The following is a 20,000-nucleotide window of genomic DNA, read 5'->3' as shown; positions in this document are numbered from 1 at the left end:
TGATGTCATTTAGTATCAGATTGTCCGCCGCATTATCGCAGTCCCGTTATAAGTAGCTGATCCCGAAATAGATCGGGTGTCGCCTTCACCGATCAATATTCAGAATACTTCTGTATGAAGAAATGCCATTATTTATTGATGAAATAAATGGCGTTCGTGTCCAGCGACGTGTGACCGCGCGTTCACCGGTTATAGTAGCGCAGTGCTGAATAGCAGACAATGGCCGGGTCATGAAGGGGGGTAAATCTTCCGGTGGTGACGGGGTTCTAATAAGTAAATGTACTAATGATGGGGGCGAGAGGCGTTCCTGGTGATTGGGTGAGAAGTGACGCCCCTCCCCCGGACTTAGAATATCCGATCCGCTGACATTTCTTCTTTTTTTTCAGTTCCACAAACTGCGAAAATCTCTAGAAGTCTCCCTCCCGCCGCTGCGCTCCTTCCAGGTAATGATGTGTACATGGGCGGTGTGAAGGATATGCTTCAGTGTAATTCTCCCTGCTAGTAATTGTGTGTGTGTGTTAGAGGTAACAGGTGATTTCAGGTGTGACTCATTCCTCTGGTGAAATGTTATGAAGATTTCATTGTTCTTTGATTGAGGATTTAGCTTGTAATCTGCATATATACCAGCAGCATGCTGCCATTAAAGTGTCTTGTTCCAGCAGTAAGCTCTGACTCGTGTGGCTTATTGGGGCGATTCCAGGAATATTCCTCCTCGTGGAATATTGGGGTGACTTTCGTTATGGGAAGAAGGGAATGTTTGACGGGGATATCATTCTAATACCGTCACAACTGGTTGGCAGCAGCGGGATTTTCCCTTCTACTCTCCTTTACACCCAGATTCCAAGCAGACACTGAAAGAACTACTGGAAGTTCGTGGAAGGATTGCTAGCAACAAAACCAAGCGGGTCATCATAGCAGAATCAATGGAGCTAGACCAGGAGAACTTGGTTGCAGCAACGCCAGCAGTACAAGAGATGGAGACACCAGTGATTCAGGAGGAGGAATCACCAGCCAACAAAGTAATGAGAGAGAAGCTAGCGTGGTTCGGTCCAAACCCAACGGCAGATGTAGTGCTGAGAGTGATGGACCTGTTAGTAAACGCAGAGCTACAGGAGGCTAAACAAATAAGAGACGCAGAACTACAGAAGGATAAACAAATAAGAGACGCAGAACTACAGAAGGATAAACAAATAAGAGACGCAGAACTACAGGAGGATAAACAAATAAGAGACGCAGAGCTACAGTTAAAACTGGCAGCAGTCCAACCAGCAGCCGCACCTTCTCCGAACAGTGAGTACAGCACAGCAGACGCAAGGAAGATTCCGTTTAGCGCTTTTAAAGCTTTTGATGAAAAGGACTGTGAAATTGATAACTACCTGGCGGATTTTGAGCGACAATGTAACCTGCACCGAATAGCTAGAGGAGAGTGGGTTGCAATATTGTCAGGCAAACTGTCAGGCAAAGCTTCTGATGCTTTCCGGACCGTGCCAGATCAGGATATCCATAGCTACGCCAGGGTTAAAGAAGTGCTCCTGGCTCGTTATGCAGTAACCCCAGAGTCCCACCGACAGAAGTTCAGGGACTCACGCAAAACCACGAAAGACTCTTACGCGGAATGGGCATGCCAGTTATCCCTGTCGGCCTCTAACTGGGTTAACAGCAGCCAGGCCACCACCGCAGAGGACATTTTGCAACTAATGCTCCTGGAGCAATTTTACAATCACATCCAGACGGACGTCAAAGATTGGGTGAGAGATCGCAGGCCCATGACTCTACCAGAGGCCGCGAAGTTGGCGGATGAATATGCAGATACTCGCAAGACAAACCAGGTCACACCACGGGTACAACCTCCACGACCAACGGCGCCCTCACACCCACCAGCCGCTAGATACCCACCTCCTAACAGACCGGTGACATCTAGCCCTCGCTATCCACGCCAGGAGGACAACGAACAATGCTGCTTCCGGTGCAAACAGCTGGGTCACTTCAAGCAGAATTGCCCCATGAATGACAACACCAGGTCAAATTGGTCTCAACCTGGGTACCGCCCACCAGCAGCAGCCCATTGTGTAGACTCGGCTTGGGATCTCCAGGAGCTGGGTCCGGAAGAACCATTGGACACCATTTACGAAGTCCTCACGGTACAATCTGGTATTACGGACAACAGGGAACACCATTGTCAGCTGGTCATGGGCGACAGCCATGAGCCGGAGGGGCCCTGGAGGGAGCTGGGCAGAAAGAGGCACCGCCGGCTACCCCTCAAGAAGAAGAGGTCCTGGAAGCCGTATAACAAGCTGACCTGGGAGGAGAAGAAGCGACTGGAGGAGAGGGAGTCGCAGCGGGCGTCCCAGATGCGGGCCGAGATGTTCGCCAAGGGCCCACCGGTGGCCCCTTACACCACCACCCAGTTCCTGATGATGAAGGACCACGTGGAGAGCCTGCAGGACATGAGCAAGCAGGAGCTGATCCGTGAGTACATAGAGCTGGAGGAGTGCATAAGCCGCATGGAGGAGGAGAACAACCGCCTGAGGTCACAGCAGGCTGACCCCCCCAGGCTCCATGAACTGGAGATGGAGCTGGAGAAGCTCAAAGAGGAGAACCGGCGGCTGCGGAGGGAGCAGAGGGTGGCTGACCCTATGGGGCCCTGATTCCCCCCCCCCCCCCGAACTCTGAGCACCGGTGCTACAGCATTTCAACAAATATAATAAAAATATTTTTTATGAATCTCCTGTGATTGTCACTTCAGAGCCATAACCTGCCCCCTCCCATAGCGGGACACCTAGATGGCGGCGCACAGACCCATTCGCCGTCTTCACACTGACTGCTGGTGACTCTGCAGATCACATAAAGACTTGGGGACTGACCGGCGTGTGATCTGACGACCCGGTGGCATACCTGAGTCGGACTAAAAGCTCTGAACCCGTCAACCCTACTGGACCAGAAAAGGTCCAACCGGGTTGCCGGAGCAGGGAGAAAAAGGGGGGCCATTGTGAAGGATATGCTTCAGTGTAATTCTCCCTGCTAGTAATTGTGTGTGTGTGTTAGAGGTAACAGGTGATTTCAGGTGTGACTCATTCCTCTGTTGAAATGTTAATGTCCCTTCCTCAGCCAGCTCCTTATTTGAAAGGGTAATTGACCTATTGTGTGTGTGTGTGAAGGAGACCTGTGTTTACTGTTTACTGTGATTAGAAGGGGCTCATGTTAATTATTCTGATTGCTTCATTGTGGTAATTACCTCTCCTATATGCGGGGCCAAGCTGTCTAGATAACGTATTCTGTTACAACTAGTAATTACCTTCACTGATGTCATTATCTAAAGAAATGTGTCTTCAGGGTCGGCGCCAAAGTGTCTGCCTATAATCTGTATGGGAGCCCCCACTGTGTGTGGAAAGGGGGTGGAGATTTCATTGTTCTGTGATTGAGGATTTAGCTTGTAAACTGCATATATACCAGCAGCATGCTGCCATTAAAGTGTCTTGTTCCAGCAGTAAGCTCTGACTCATGTGTGGCTTATTGGGAGATTCCAGGAATATTCCTCCTCGTGGAATATTGGGGTGATTCCAGGAATATTCCTCCTCGTGGAATATTGGGGTGATTCCAGGAATATTCCTCCTCGTGGGATATTGGGGCGATTCCAGGAATATTCCTCCTCGTGGAATATTGGGGTGATTCCAGGAATATCCCTCCTCGTGGAATATTGGGGCGATCCCAGGAATGTTCCTCCTCGTGGAATATTGGGGTGATTCCAGGAATATTCCTCCTCGTGGAATATTGGGGTGATTCCAGGAATATTCCTCCTCGTGGAATATTGGGGCGATCCCAGGAATGTTCCTCCTCGTGGAATATTGGGGTGATTCCAGGAATATTCCTCCTCGTGGAATATTGGGGTGATTCCAGGAATATTCCTCCCCGTGGAATATTGGGGTGATTCCAGGAATGTTCCTCCTCGTGGAATATTGGGGCGATTCCAGGAATGTTCCTCCTCATGGAATATTGGGGCGATTCCAGGAATATTCCTTCTCATGGAATATTGGGGTGATTCCAGGAATATTCCTCCTCGTGGAATATTGGGGCGATTCCAGGAATGTTCCTCCCCGTGGGATATTGGGGCGATTCCAGGAATATTCCTCCTCATGGAATATTGGGGTGATTCCAGGAATATTCCTCCTCGTGGGATATTGGGGCGATTCCAGGAATATTCCTCCTCGTGGAATATTGGGGTGATTCCAGGAATATTCCTCCTCGTGGGATATTGGGGCGATTCCAGGAATATTCCCCCTCGTGGAATATTGGGGTGATTCCAGGAATATTCCTCCTCGTGGGATATTGGGGTGATTCCAGGAATATTCCTCCTCGTGGAATATTGGGGCGATTCCAGGAATATTCCTCCTCGTGGAATATTGGGGCGATTCCAGGAATATTCCTCCTCGTGGAATATTGGGGCGATTCCAGGAATATTCCTCCTCGTGGAATATTGGGGTGATTCCAGGAATATTCCTCCTCGTGGGATATTGGGGCGATTCCAGGAATATTCCTCCTCATGGAATATTGGGGTGATTCCAGGAATGTTCCTCCTCGTGGAATATTGGGGTGATTCCAGGAATGTTCCTCCTCGTGGAATATTGGGGTGATCCCAGGAATATTCCTCCTCATGGAATATTGGGGTGATTCCAGGAATGTTCCTCCTCATGGAATATTGGGGTGATTCCAGGAATGTTCCTCCTCGTGGGATATTGGGGTGATTCCAGGAATATTCCTCCTCATGGAATATTGGGGCGATTCCAGGAATATTCCTCCTCGTGGAATATTGGGGCGATTCCAGGAATATTCCTCCTCGTGGAATATTGGGGCGATTCCAGGAATATTCCTCCTCGTGGAATATTGGGGTGATTCCAGGAATATTCCTCCTCGTGGGATATTGGGGCGATTCCAGGAATATTCCTCCTCATGGAATATTGGGGTGATTCCAGGAATGTTCCTCCTCGTGGAATATTGGGGTGATTCCAGGAATGTTCCTCCTCGTGGAATATTGGGGTGATCCCAGGAATATTCCTCCTCATGGAATATTGGGGTGATTCCAGGAATGTTCCTCCTCATGGAATATTGGGGTGATTCCAGGAATGTTCCTCCTCATGGAATATTGGGGCGATTCCAGGAATATTCCTCCTCGTGGGATATTGGGGTGATTCCAGGAATGTTCCTCCTCGTGGAATATTGGGGTGATTCCAGGAATATTCCTCCTCGTGGAATATTGGGGTGATTCCAGGAATATCCCTCCTCGTGGGATATTGGGGTGATTCCAGGAATATTCCTCCTCGTGGAATATTGGGGTGATTCCAGGAATATTCCTCCTCGTGGGATATTGGGGTGATTCCAGGAATGTTCCTCCTCATGGAATATTGGGGTGATTCCAGGAATATCCCTCCTCGTGGAATATTGGGGTGATTCCAGGAATATCCCTCCTCGTGGAATATTGGGGTGATCCCAGGAATATTCCTCCTCATGGAATATTGGGGTGATTCCAGGAATGTTCCTCCTCATGGAATATTGGGGTGATTCCAGGAATGTTCCTCCTCATGGAATATTGGGGCGATTCCAGGAATATTCCTCCTCGTGGGATATTGGGGTGATTCCAGGAATGTTCCTCCTCGTGGAATATTGGGGTGATTCCAGGAATATCCCTCCTCATGGAATATTGGGGTGATTCCAGGAATATTCCTCCTCGTGGGATATTGGGGTGATTCCAGGAATGTTCCTCCTCATGGAATATTGGGGCGATTCCAGGAATATTCCTCCTCGTGGAATATTGGGGTGATTCCAGGAATGTTCCTCCTCGTGGGATATTGGGGTGATTCCAGGAATGTTCCTCCTCGTGGAATATTGGGGTGATTCCAGGAATGTTCCTCCTCATGGAATATTGGGGCGATTCCAGGAATATTCCTCCTCGTGGGATATTGGGGTGATTCCAGGAATATTCCTCCTCGTGGAATATTGGGGCGATTCCAGGAATATTCCTCCTCGTGGGATATTGGGGTGATTCCAGGAATATTCCTCCTCGTGGGATATTGGGGTGATTCCAGGAATATTCCTCCTCGTGGGATATTGGGGTGATTCCAGGAATATTCCTCCTCGTGGGATATTGGGGTGATTCCAGGAATATTCCTCCTCGTGGAATATTGGGGCGATTCCAGGAATATTCCTCCTCGTGGGATATTGGGGTGATTCCAGGAATGTTCCTCCTCGTGGGATATTGGGGTGATTCCAGGAATGTTCCTCCTCGTGGGATATTGGGGTGATTCCAGGAATATTCCTCCTCATGGGATATTGGGGTGACTTTCTTTATGGGAAGAAGGGAATGTTTGACGGGGATATCATTCTAATACCGTCACAGGCGGGGGAGGGGCAGGGAGAGGGCGGTGCCTATTATACATCATTAGAAAATATATTTATAGTGATTAATTCCGACCGATCGATCATCACCCATCCGGGACCCTCCTCCCCCGCTATCCAATGAGGGACACACCCCCCAAAACTTGTCTTCCCCCCTCCCCCGCTATCCAATGAGGGACACACCCCAAAACTTGTCTTCCCCTTCCCCTGCTATCCAATGAGGGACACCCCCCCCCCAAAACTTGTCTTCCCCCTCCCCTGCTATCCAATGAGGGACCCCCCCCCCCAAAACTTGTCTTCCCCTTCCCCCGCTATCCAATGAGGGACACCCCCCAAAACTTGTCTTCCCCCTCCCCCACTATCCAATGAGGGACACACCCCAAAACTTGTCTTCCCCTCCCCCGCTATCCAATGAGGGACACCCCCCCCCAAAACTTCTCTTCCCCCTCCCCCGCTATCCAATGAGGGACACACCCCAAAACTTGTCTTCCCCCTCCCCCGCTATCCAATGAGGGACACACCCCAAAACTTGTCTTCCCCCTCCCCTGCTATCCAATGAGGGACACACCCCAAAACTTGTCTTCCCCCCTCCCCCGCTATCCAATGAGGGACACCCCCCCCCCCCCCAAAACTTGTCTTCCCCCTCCCCTGCTATCCAATGAGGGACACACCCCAAAACTTGTCTTCCCCCTCCCCTGCTATCCAATGAGGGACACACCCCAAAACTTGTCTTCCCCCTCCCCCGCTATCCAATGAGGGACACACCCCAAAACTTGTCTTCCCCCTCCCCCGCTATCCAATGAGGGACACTCCCCAAAACTTGTCTTCCCCCTCCCCCGCTATCCAATGAGGGACACACCCCAAAACTTGTCTTCCCCCTCCCCCGCTATCCAATGAGGGACACACCCCAAAACTTGTCTTCCCCCTCCCCCACTATCCAATGAGGGACACACCCCAAAACTTGTCTTCCCCCCTCCCCCGCTATCCAATGAGGGACACGCCCCAAAACTTGTCTTCCACCTCCCCCGCTATCCAATGAGGGACACGCCCCAAAACTTGTCTTCCCCTTCCCCCGCTATCCAATGAGGGACACACCCCAAAACTTGTCTTCCCCCTCCCCCACTTTCCATTGAGGGACACACCCCAAAACTTGTCTTCCCCCCTCCCCCACTTTCCATTGAGGGACACACCCCCCAAAACTTGTCTTCCCCCTCCCCCACTTTCCATTGAGGGACACACTCCCCAAAACTGGTCTTCCCCCTCCCCCGCTATCCAATGAGGGACACCCCCCACCCCAAAACTTGTCTTCCCCCCTCCCCCGCTATCCAATGAGGGACACCCCCCCAAAACTTGTCTTCCCCCTCCCCCGCTATCCAATGAGGGACACCCCCCCAAAACTTGTCTTCCCCCTCCCCCGCTATCCAATGAGGGACACACCCCAAAACTTGTCTTCCCCCTCCCCTGCTATCCAATGAGGGACACACCCCAAAACTTGTCTTCCCCCCTCCCCCGCTATCCAATGAGGGACACACCCCAAAACTTGTCTTCCCCTTCCCCCGCTATCCAATGAGGGACACACCCCAAAACTTGTCTTCCCCCTCCCCCGCTATCCAATGAGGGACACACCCCAAAACTTGTCTTCCCCTTCCCCCGCTATCCAATGAGGGACACTCCCCAAAACTTGTCTTCCCCCTCCCCCGCTATCCAATGAGGGACACACTCCCCAAAACTTGTCTTCCCCTTCCCCCGCTATCCAATGAGGGACACACTCCCCAAAACTTCTCTTCCCCCTCCCCCGCTATCCAATGAGGGACACACCCCAAAACTTCTCTTCCCCCTCCCCCGCTATCCAATGAGGGACACACCCCAAAACTTGTCTTCCCCCGCTATCCAATGAGGGAAACCCCCCAAAACTTGTCTTCCCCCTCCCCCACTATCCAATGAGGGACACACCCCAAAACTTGTCTTCCCCCTCCCCCGCTATCCAATGAGGGACACTCCCCAAAACTTGTCTTCCCCTTCCCCCGCTATCCAATGAGGGACACACCCCCCAAATCTTCTCTTCCCCCCTCCCCCGCTATCCAATGAGGGACGCACCCCCCCCCCAAAACTTGTCTTCCCCCTCCCCCGCTATCCAATGAGGGACACCCCCCAAAACTTGTCTTCCCCCTCCCCCACTTTCCATTGAGGGACACACTCCCCAAAACGTGTCTTCCCCCTCCCCCGCTATCCAATGAGTGACACACCCCAAAACTTGTCTTCCACCTCCCCCACTTTCCAATGAGGGACACCCCCCAAAACTTGTCTTCCCCCTCCCCCGCTATCCAATGAGGGACACACCCCAAAACTTGTCTTCCCCCCTCCCCCGCTATCCAATGAGGGACACTCCCCAAAACTTGTCTTCCCCCTCCCCCGCTATCCAATGAGGGACACCCCCCAAAACTTGTCTTCCCCCCTCCCCCACTTTCCATTGAGGGACACACTCCCCCAAACTGGTCTTCCCCCTCCCCCGCTATCCAATGAGGGACACCCCCCAAAACTTGTCTTCCCCCTCCCCCGCTATCCAATGAGGGACACTCCCCAAAACTGGTCTTCCTCCTCCCCCGCTATCCAATGAGGGACACCCCCCAAAACTTGTCTTCCCCCTCCCCCGCTATCCAATGAGGGACACCCCCCAAAACTTGTCTTCCCCCCTCCCCCACTTTCCATTGAGGGACACACTCCCCCAAACTGGTCTTCCCCCTCCCCCGCTATCCAATGAGGGACACCCCCCAAAACTTGTCTTCCCCCTCCCCCGCTATCCAATGAGGGACACCCCCCAAAACTTGTCTTCCTCCTCCCCCGCTATCCAATGAGGGACACACCCCAAAACTTGTCTTCCCCCTCCCCCACTTTCCATTGAGGGACACGCCCCAAAACTTGTCTTCCCCCTCCCCCGCTATCCAATGAGGGACACACCCCAAAACTTGTCTTCCCCCTCCCCCACTTTCCATTGAGGGACACGCCCCAAAACTTGTCTTCCCCCTCCCCCACTTTCCATTGAGGGACACGCCCCAAAACTTGTCTTCCACCTCCCCCGCTGCTCTCCCACCATTGCCGGTAACAGCAGAGATCTCTGGGGTTTTCATTGGTTGTTTGAGGTGCCCAGGCCCCTCCCTCATTGTACATCATATCTTTCTCCTTTTCAGGGAGTGTGCAGATATTGTCTGCGCTGGCCCAGCTCCTCTGCACCTTCATTTTTATATAGCTGCTGTGGGAGGAGTTAAGGGGAATCCTCTAGAGAGTCACTTGATTGACAGCTGTGAGTCTGCTGACATCACATCCAAGGTGGCGCTCTTTATGTATGAAACGCGTTCGATGTGTATATAATATTAGGAGAAGATTGTTGTGGAAATGAATAGACTGGCGATCGGATCTCTTAAAGTATAACTGGGAGTGTCCCCAGGAAAGTAATAGAGGGAAAACCCTCCAATTAGGGATGAGCTTCGAGTTCGAGTCGAACATTGCCTGTTTGGCGAACAATTCGGGGAGTTCGCGGCAAATTCGAAAAGCCGCGGAACACCCTGGAAAAGTCTATGGGAGAAATCTAAAGTGCTAATTTTAAAGGCTAATATGCAATTTATTGTCCTAAAAAGTGTTTGGGGACCTGGTACCTGCCCCAGGGGAGTGTTTGGGGACCCGGGTCCTGCCCCAGGGGAGTGTTTGGGGACCCGGGTCCTGTCCCAGGGGAGTGTTTGGGGACCCGGGTCCTGCCCCAGAGGGAGTGTTTGGGGACCCGGGTCCTGCCCCAGGGGTGTGTTTGGGGACCCGGGTCCTGCCCCAGGGGAGTGTTTGGGGACTCGGGTCCTGCCCCAGGGGAGTGTTTGGAGACTCGGGTCCTGCCCCAGGGGAGTGTTTGGGGACTCGGGTCCTGCCCCAGGGGAGTGTTTGGGGACTCGGGTCCTGCCCCAGGGGAGTGTTTGGAGACTCGGGTCCTGCCCCAGGGGAGTGTTTGGAGACTCGGGTCCTGCCCCAGGGGAGTGTTTGGGGACTCGGGTCCTGCCCCAGGGGAGTGTTTGGGGACTCGGGTCCTGCCCCAGGGGAGTGTTTGGAGACTCGGGTCCTGCCCCAGGGGGAGTGTTTGGGGACTCGGGTCCTGCCCCAGGGGAGTGTTTGGGGACCCGGGTCTTGCCCCAGGGGAGTGTTTGGGGACTTGGGTACTGCCCCCAGGGGGAGTGTTTGGGGACCCGGGTCCTGCCCCAGGGGTGTGTTTGGGGACTCGGGTCCTGCCCCAGGGGAGTGTTTGGGGACTCGGGTCCTGCCCCAGGGGAGTGTTTGGGGACCCGGGTCTTGCCCCAGGGGAGTGTTTGGGGACTTGGGTACTGCCCCCAGGGGGAGTGTTTGGGGACCCGGGTCCTGCCCCAGGGGAGTGTTTGGGGACTCGGGTCCTGCCCCAGGGGAGTGTTTGGGGACCCGGGTCCTGCCCCAGAGGGAGTGTTTGGGGACCCGGGTCCTGCCCCAGAGGGAGTGTTTGGGGACCCGGGTCCTGCCCCAGAGGGAGTGTTTGGGGACCCGGGTCCTGCCCCAGAGGGAGTGTTTGGGGACTTGGGTCCTGCCCCAGGGGAGTGTTTGGGGACCTGGGTCCTGCCCCAGAGGGAGTGTTTGGGGACCCGGGTCCTGCCCCAGAGGGAGTGTTTGGGGACTCGGGTCCTGCCCCAGAGGGAGTGTTTGGGGACCCGGGTCCTGCCCCAGAGGGAGTGTTTGGGGACCCGGGTCCTGCCCCAGAGGGAGTGTTTGGGGACCCGGGTCCTGCCCCAGAGGGAGTGTTTGGGGACCCGGGTCCTGCCCCAGAGGGAGTGTTTGGGGACTCGGGTCCTGCCCCACGGGAGTGTTTGGGGACCCGGGTCCTGCCCCAGAGGGAGTGTTTGGGGACCCGGGTCCTGCCCCAGGGGAGTGTTTGGGGACCCGGGTCCTGCCCCAGAGGGAGTGTTTGGGGACCCGGGTCCTGCCCCAGAGGGAGTGTTTGGGGACCCGGGTCCTGCCCCAGAGGGAGTGTTTGGGGACCCGGGTCCTGCCCCAGAGGGAGTGTTTGGGGACCCGGGTCCTGCCCCAGAGGGAGTGTTTGGGGACTCGGGTCCTGCCCCACGGGAGTGTTTGGGGACTCGGGTCCTGCCCCACGGGAGTGTTTGGGGACCCGGGTCCTGCCCCAGAGGGAGTGTTTGGGGACCTGGGTCCTGCCCCAGGGGAGTGTTTGGGGACCCGGGTCCTGCCCCAGAGGGAGTGTTTGGGGACCCGGGTCCTGCCCCAGGGGAATGTTTGGGGACCCGGGTTCTTCCCCAGGGGGTGTGTATAGTATACCTGTAAAGTGGGGCTTGTTTCCCGTGTTTAGAACTGTCCCTGCACAAAGTGTCATTTCTAAAGGGGGAAAAAAGCCATTAAAAATCACTCGTGGGTATTAATGAATTGTCGGCTTCTGGAAATACAGAGAAAAGTCATTCATCATTTTTTATTTATTTTTTAAAGCGTGGGTTCCCCCAAATTCAATGACTTCAGGTCTGGTGTGGATATTAAAGTGGAGTTTCCGTCCCAATTTTTTTTTCATTATTGTGCTCATTAGACCTAAAAAAAGAAAAAAAGAAAAAACATTTTTTTTTACTCATCTGGAATTTCCTGTTGCTATGCAGTCCCACGAAATCTGCCTTTGGAATCACCTAGGATTCTCCCTCTAATGCTCCTGGGAAATGTGTGTCATCATTTCCCAGGATGCAGTGCTCTACCCCATTATCACTCCCCATCCAAGACTTCCAGGAAGTAAGTGCTTGTGGGCTTCACAATGCCCACAAGCAAAATGAGAACGGTGTGGACATAGAAAACTATGCGGAGCGGCGGATTGGAAAATAGTGATCGGATTTATATTATAAAAACGCAGGATGAAAGGACATACATGTAAAAAATGCTAATTGTGGTTGGAACCCCGCTTTAAGGGCGTTGAGTTCCCCCAGAAATCCACACCAGACCCCTTATCCGCGCACGCAACCTGGCCGGCCGCAGAAAAGAGGGGGAGACGTGAGAGCGCCCCCCCCCCCCACTCCTGGACCGCACCAGGCCACATGCCCTCAACATGGGGAGGATGCTTTGGGGATCTGTGACAAGGGCCTCATCCCTGCAACCCTGGCCCGGTGGTTGTGGGGGTCTGCGGGTGGGGGGCTTATCAGAATCTGGAAGACCCCTTTAATAAAGAATCCCGGCCCCCCCCATGTGAATTGGTAATGGGGTACATTAGTACCTCTACTATTTCACTAAGGAAGTGTAAGGAATCCCGCGGTCTCCACTCCAACGCTGTCGGTTTCCTGTGACGGGTGACCCCGCCCCTCTGACGCAAGGGAGAGCCCAGGCTTCCCCAGTGATGTAGTCAGAGGGGGCGGGGTCACGTGACGGGTGGCCCCGCCTCACCTATATAAGAGCTGTCACTGGCTCAAGCTGCGTCATTCGCCGGGCTGTCTCCGGTGGAGAGAGGCGGCGATGCTGCGCTCTGGACCCCGGACCTGGATGAAGAGATCTTCTCATCGCTGGATCCCGGAGAGGAGATCACCCGTCGCAGGAAACCGAGACTGAGAGTGGATTACCAATTCACATAGGAGGGGATCTGGGGGTCCCCTTTGTTAAAGGGGTCTTCCAGATTCTGATAAGCCCCCCGCCCGCAGACCCCCACTACCACCGGGCCAGGGTTGCAGGGATGAGGCCCTTGTCACAGATCCCCAAAGCATCCTCCCCATGTTGAGGGCCTGTGGCCTGGTGCGGTTCAGGAGGGGGGGGCGCTCTCTCGTCCCCCCTCTTTTCTGCGGCCGGCCAGGTTACATGCTCGGATAAGGGTCTGGTGTGGATTTCTGGGGCAACTCCACCCCATTTTTTTTTTAATTTGGGGCGGAGTTCCCCTTAATATCCACACCAGACCTGAAGGGCCTGGTAATTGAATTTTAGGGGACCCCCACGCATTGATAAAAAAAATGCATCAATTCATTATAGGGCGAGAGATTTTAAATGACTTTTTTTTCCCTTTAGAAATTACACTTTGTGCAGGGACAGTTCCAAACACGGGAAACATGCGCTACTTCACAGGCATACTATACACACCCCCCAGGTACGAAATTTTAAGGAATATTTTACTTTAAGCATTGTTAAAATCGCTGCTCCCGAAAAAACTACCTTTTTTGCATTGATACATCTCCCCTGGGGGCAGGACCCGGGTCCCCAAACACTCCCCCTGGGGGCAGGACCCGGGTCCCCAAACACTCCCCCTGGGGCAGGACCCGGGTCCCCAAACACTCCCCCTGGGGGCAGGACCCGGGTCCCCAAACACTCCCCCTGGGGGCAGGACCCAGGTCCCCAAACACTCCCCCTGGGGGCAGGACACGGGTCCCCAAACATGCCCCCTGGGGGCAGGACCCGGGTCCCCAAACACTCCCCTTGGGGCAGGACCCGGGTCCCCAAACACTCCCCCTGGGGCAGGACCCGGGTCCCCAAACACTCCCCCTGGGGGCAGGACCCGGGTCCCCAAACACTCCCCCTGGGGGCAGGACCCAGGTCCCCAAACACTCCCCCTGGGGGCAGGACACGGGTCCCCAAACATGCCCCCTGGGGGCAGGACCCAGGTCCCCAAACACTCCCCCTGGGGGCAGGACACGGGTCCCCAAACATGCCCCCTGGGGGCAGGACCCGGGTCCCCAAACACTCCCCCTGGGGGCAGGACCCGGGTCCCCAAACACTCCCCCTGGGGCAGGACCCGGGTCCCCAAACACTCCCCCTGGGGGCAGGACCCGGGTCCCCAAACACTCCCCCTGGGGGCAGGACCCAGGTCCCCAAACACGCCCCCTGGGGGCAGGACCCGGGTCCCCAAACATGCCCCCTGGGGGCAGGACCCGGGTCCCCAAACACTCTCCTGGGGGCAGGACCCGGGTCCCCAAACACTCCCCTGGGGGCAGGACCCGGGTCCCCAAACACTCCCCCTGGGGGCAGGACCCGGGGCCCCAAACACTCCCCCTGGGGGCAGGACCCAGGTCCCCAAACACTCCCCCTGGGGGCAGGACACGGGTCCCCAAACATGCCCCCTGGGGGCAGGACCCGGGTCCCCAAACACTCCCCTTGGGGCAGGACCCGGGTCCCCAAACACTCCCCCTGGGGCAGGACCCGGGTCCCCAAACACTCCCCCTGGGGGCAGGACCCGGGTCCCCAAACACACCCCCTGGGGGCAGGACCCGGGTCCCCAAACACTCCCCTGGGGCAGGACCCGGGTCCCCAAACACTTTTTAGGACAATAACTTGTATATTAGCCTTTAAAATTTGCACTTTAGATTTCAGACGTTGGAGTCCAGAGACTTTTATGGGGTTCTAAAGTTCACACAAACTTTCGGTCTGTCCGCAGGTTTTGGTGCGAACTGAACAGGGAGGGGGGGGGCTGGGGGGCGTGTTCAGCTCATCCCTACTTCCAATGGGGACACTAGTTCTGGTGACCTGGGGGGGGGGGGGTTCATAGGATTCCCCTAATTTCCTCTCACTTCCTGTTTTGCCTTGGGACACAGATGGTGAAAATCTGCCGGGGGTTCTAACCCTATTCCATCCAATGTGTGATTGTCCTTTAGGGGGACCCCGGTGGTCTGTATTGGGACAGGGAGTACCGGGACCGCATGCTGGAGATGACCGAAGCTCACGATCGTCAGCTGGCTGATATCCAGGCGAGGAACCGATCACTGGAAATGCAGAGAGAAGGTGAGAAGAAAAAGTATTCATACCCCTCTATATACAGGGCCTGGAAAAAGTATTCATACCCCTCTATACACAGAGACAGGAAAAAGTATTCATACCCCTCTATACACAGAGACAGGAAAAAGTATTCATACCCCTCTATATACAGAGACAGGAAAAAGTATTCATACCCCTCTATATACAGGAAAAAGTATTCATTCCCCTCTATACACAGAGACAGGAAAAAGTATTCATACCCCTCTATACACAGAGACAGGAAAAAGTATTCATACCCCTCTATATACAGGGCCTGGAAAAAGTATTCACACCCCTCTATACACAGGGCCTGGAAAAAGTATTCATACCCCTCTATATACAGAGACAGGAAAAAGTATTTATACCCCTCTATATACAGAGACAGGAAAAAGTATTTATACCCCTCTATATACAGAGAGAAGGTGAGAAGAAACTTTCATCTTCTTTTCATCCAAACATACCGAGTGTCACACCCCCCTGGAAAATTCACACATTTTGTTACAACCAAAAATATAAATGTATTTTATTGGGATTTTAATTGTGAAGTGGAAGGAAAACGATACAAATAAAAATATGAAAAGTGTGGGGGGAGGGGCATTTGTATGGCGTCCCCCGGAGTCAATACTTTGTAGAACCCCCTTTCTCTACAAGTCTTTTTGGGGGGTCTCTACCAGCTTTGCACATCTAGAGAGGGACATTTCTCCTCCATTCTTCTTCTCTGTAAAATATCTCTGTCTCTGTCAGATTGGATGGAGAGCGTCTGTGATCAGCAATTTTCATGTCTTGCCACAGATTCTCAATGGGATTTAGGTCTGGACTGTGACTGGGCCATTCTAACACATGAATAGGCTTTGATCTCTTCCATTCCATTGTAGCTCTGGCTGTACTTTAGGGTCGTTGTCCTGCTGGAAAGTGAACCCCCCCCCCCCCCCCGCCGGTCTCAAGTCTTTTGCAGGTTTTCTTCTAAGATTGTCCTGTATTTGTCTCCATCCATCTTCCCATCTGACCAGCTTCCCTGTCCCTGCTGAAGAAAAGCATCCCCACCACATGATGCTGCCACCACCATGTTTCACAGTGGGGATGGTGTGTTCAGGGTGATGTGCAGTGTTAGTTTTCCTACATGGCGCTGTGGTGTCCTACATGCCACGGGTCAAATATTTTAAAAGGTCGAGCTATTGTTCATCGTTATGGATTTAGCAGATTTCACACCTCCTGTAGCCTTACTGCTATTGTGCGGCTCGGATGCGCGGGATCAAGTAAATATACGGGATTTGCATTTTCGGGAAAGGCGGCACACGCATGCTCGCCCGGCGCCCCAACTGTTGCATAGTTAGTCAGGATGAAAAAAGTCCATTGTGTCCAACCAAACAATAATAATAATACAATCCCATATACCCGCAGCTGATCCAGAGGAAGGCAAAGAATGAGATCCAATATGTTCCAGCAGGGGAAAATTCCTTCCTGATCCCCCGGGGAAAATCCGATTGCCTCTCGGATCCCCTTTCCCTATAAATGTCACCCAGTTATATTCTCTACATTTAGGAAAGTATCCCGACCTTTCTTATAGAAATCTCCTGATCAGATCCACCTCTGGAGGGAGTCCGTTCCACATTTTCACTCCTCTTACTGTGAAGAAACCTTTCCGTATTTGGAGGTGAAATCTCTTTTCCTCTAGATGTAGAGCGCCCCCTTGTCCTCAGTGATGACCGCAAAGTGAATAACTCAACACCAAGTCCACTATATGGACCCCTTATGTATTTATACATGGAGATCATATCCCCCCCTTATGTATTTATACATGGAGATCATATCCCCCCTTATGTATTTATACATGGAGATCATATCCCCCCTTATGTATTTATACATGGAGATCATATCCCCCCCTTATGTATTTATACATGGAGATCATATCCCCCCTTATGTATTTATACATGGAGATCATATCCCCCCCTTATGTATTTATACATGGAGATCATATCCCCCCTTATGTATTTATACATGGAGATCATATCCCCCCCTTATGTATTTATACATGGAGATCATATCCCCCCTTATGTATTTATACATGGAGATCATATCCCCCCTTATGTATTTATACATGGAGATCATATCCCCCCTTATGTATTTATACATGGTGATTATATCCCCCCTTATGTATTTATACATGGAGATCATATCCCCCCCTTATGTATTTATACATGGAGATCATATCCCCCTTATGTATTTATACATGGAGATCATATCCCCCCTTATATATTTATACATGGAGATCATATCCCCCCTTATGTATTTATACATGGAGATCATATCCCCCCTTATGTATTTATACATGGAGATCATATCCCCCCTTATGTATTTATACATGGAGATCATATCCCCCCCCCCTTATGTATTTATACATGGAGATCATATCCCCCCCTTATGTATTTATACATGGAGATCATATCCCCCCTTATGTATTTATACATGGAGATCATATCCCCCCTTATGTATTTATACATGGAGATCATATCCCCCCTTATGTATTTATACATGGAGATCATATCCCCCCTTATGTATTTATACATGGAGATCATATCCCCCCTTATGTATTTATACATGGAGATCATATCCCCCCTTATGTATTTATACATGGAGATCATACCCCCCTTATGTATTTATACATGGAGATCATATCCCCCCCCCCTTATGTATTTATACATGGAGATCATATCCCCCCCTTATGTATTTATACATGGAGATCATATCCCCCCTTATGTATTTATACATGGAGATCATATCCCCCCTTATGTATTTATACATGGAGATCATATCCCCCCCTTATGTATTTATACATGGAGATCATATCCCCCCTTATGTATTTATACATGGAGATCATATCCCCCCTTATGTATTTATACATGGAGATCATATCCCCCCCTTATGTATTTATACATGGAGATCATATCCCCCCTTATGTATTTATACATGGAGATCATATCCCCCCCTTATGTATTTATACATGGAGATCATATCCCCCCTTATGTATTTATACATGGAGATCATATCCCCCCTTATGTATTTATACATGGTGATTATATCCCCCCTTATGTATTTATACATGGAGATCATATCCCCCCCTTATGTATTTATACATGGAGATCATATCCCCCTTATGTATTTATACATGGAGATCATATCCCCCCTTATATATTTATACATGGAGATCATATCCCCCCCTTATGTATTTATACATGGAGATCATATCCCCCCTTATGTATTTATACATGGAGATCATATCCCCCCTTATGTATTTATACATGGAGATCATATCCCCCCCCCTTATGTATTTATACATGGAGATCATATCCCCCCCTTATGTATTTATACATGGAGATCATATCCCCCCCTTATGTATTTATACATGGAGATCATATCCCCCCTTATGTATTTATACATGGAGATCATATCCCCCCTTATGTATTTATACATGGAGATCATATCCCCCCTTATGTATTTATACATGGAGATCATATCCCCCCTTATGTATTTATACATGGAGATCATATCCCCCCTTATGTATTTATACATGGAGATCATACCCCCCTTATGTATTTATACATGGAGATCATATCCCCCCCCCCTTATGTATTTATACATGGAGATCATATCCCCCCCTTATGTATTTATACATGGAGATCATATCCCCCCTTATGTATTTATACATGGAGATCATATCCCCCCCTTATGTATTTATACATGGAGATCATATCCCCCCCTTATGTATTTATACATGGAGATCATATCCCCCCTTATGTATTTATACATGGAGATCATATCCCCCCTTATGTATTTATACATGGAGATCATATCCCCCCTTATGTATTTATACATGGAGATCATACCCCCCTTATGTATTTATACATGGAGATCATATCCCCCCTTATGTATTTATACATGGAGATCATATCCCCCCCTTATGTATTTATACATGGAGATCATATCCCCCCCTTATGTATTTATACATGGAGATCACATCCCCCCTTATGTATTTATACATGGAGATCATATCCCCCTTATGTATTTATACATGGAGATCATACCCCCCTTATGTATTTATACATGGAGATCATATCCCCCCTTATGTATTTATACATGGAGATCATATCCCCCCCTTATGTATTTATACATGGAGATCATATCCCCCCTTATGTATTTATACATGGAGATCATATCCCCCCCTGTTGTATGACGGCGCACTTGTCAGGTAAAGTAACGCAGAGCCATATCACTGCTATTTGTGTAAAAAAAAAGATAAACCTGTAATTTGGGTTGAGCGTTGTCTGGCCCTGAAGGGGTAAAACATGTCAGGGGGGGGGGGGGCGATAACACAATCCGCTTCACAATGAGAAAATATTCTTTATTAGGTTTGAGGAATTTGTGTTCTCCCCACACAGAGATCCGCCAGCGCCTCTCCGAGGTGGCCAGCTCCGGGAATTCCACCGGCCATATCGAGCAAATCCTGCTGGAGCTGAAGGCCCAGGAGGAGAAGAACCAATTGGCTCTGGATGCATTAAAAGACCAAGTCACTCTCATCCAATCAGAGAACAGGTACAGTGTGCGGGATACTCAGCGCCCAATCACCGTTGTCTATTCCAGGTCTCCACATCTGTGGATTCCTTTTTACAATTCGCCCATTATTCCTTCTAGCCAATCACAACAGACTGATGGATTTCCTGACATGTTCATCCTCTGCCTTCACTATTGATGAGTCCCTGACCCGGAAGATGTTTACAAGACTCCGCCTCCAGATTTATTGGGAAGGGAAGGGTGGGGGCAGAAGAATAGTTGGCATGCCCACCCAATTGTTGGTG

General features: G+C 51.5%; 1 protein-coding gene across 1 annotated transcript in view; it reads left to right on the top strand.

Moving 5' to 3' along the window:
* The window catches only part of LOC120921882 (coiled-coil domain-containing protein 17-like), a 33,279-nt gene extending 13,354 nt beyond the window's left edge, over positions 1–19,925 (top strand). The window contains exons 4-6 of the mRNA XM_040334372.1: positions 387–443; positions 15,009–15,135; positions 19,584–19,925. Of these exons, the coding sequence (XP_040190306.1) occupies positions 387–443; positions 15,009–15,135; positions 19,584–19,894 (495 nt within the window). The 3' untranslated portion in view covers positions 19,895–19,925. The remainder of the gene's footprint in view (positions 1–386; positions 444–15,008; positions 15,136–19,583) is intronic.
* The last annotated feature ends 75 nt before the right edge of the window (positions 19,926–20,000 follow it).

This window comes from Rana temporaria (assembly GCF_905171775.1).
Source record: "Rana temporaria chromosome 7 unlocalized genomic scaffold, aRanTem1.1 chr7d, whole genome shotgun sequence".
NCBI lineage: Eukaryota > Metazoa > Chordata > Amphibia > Anura > Ranidae > Rana > Rana temporaria.
This window is presented reverse-complemented; position numbering and strand designations above follow the sequence as displayed.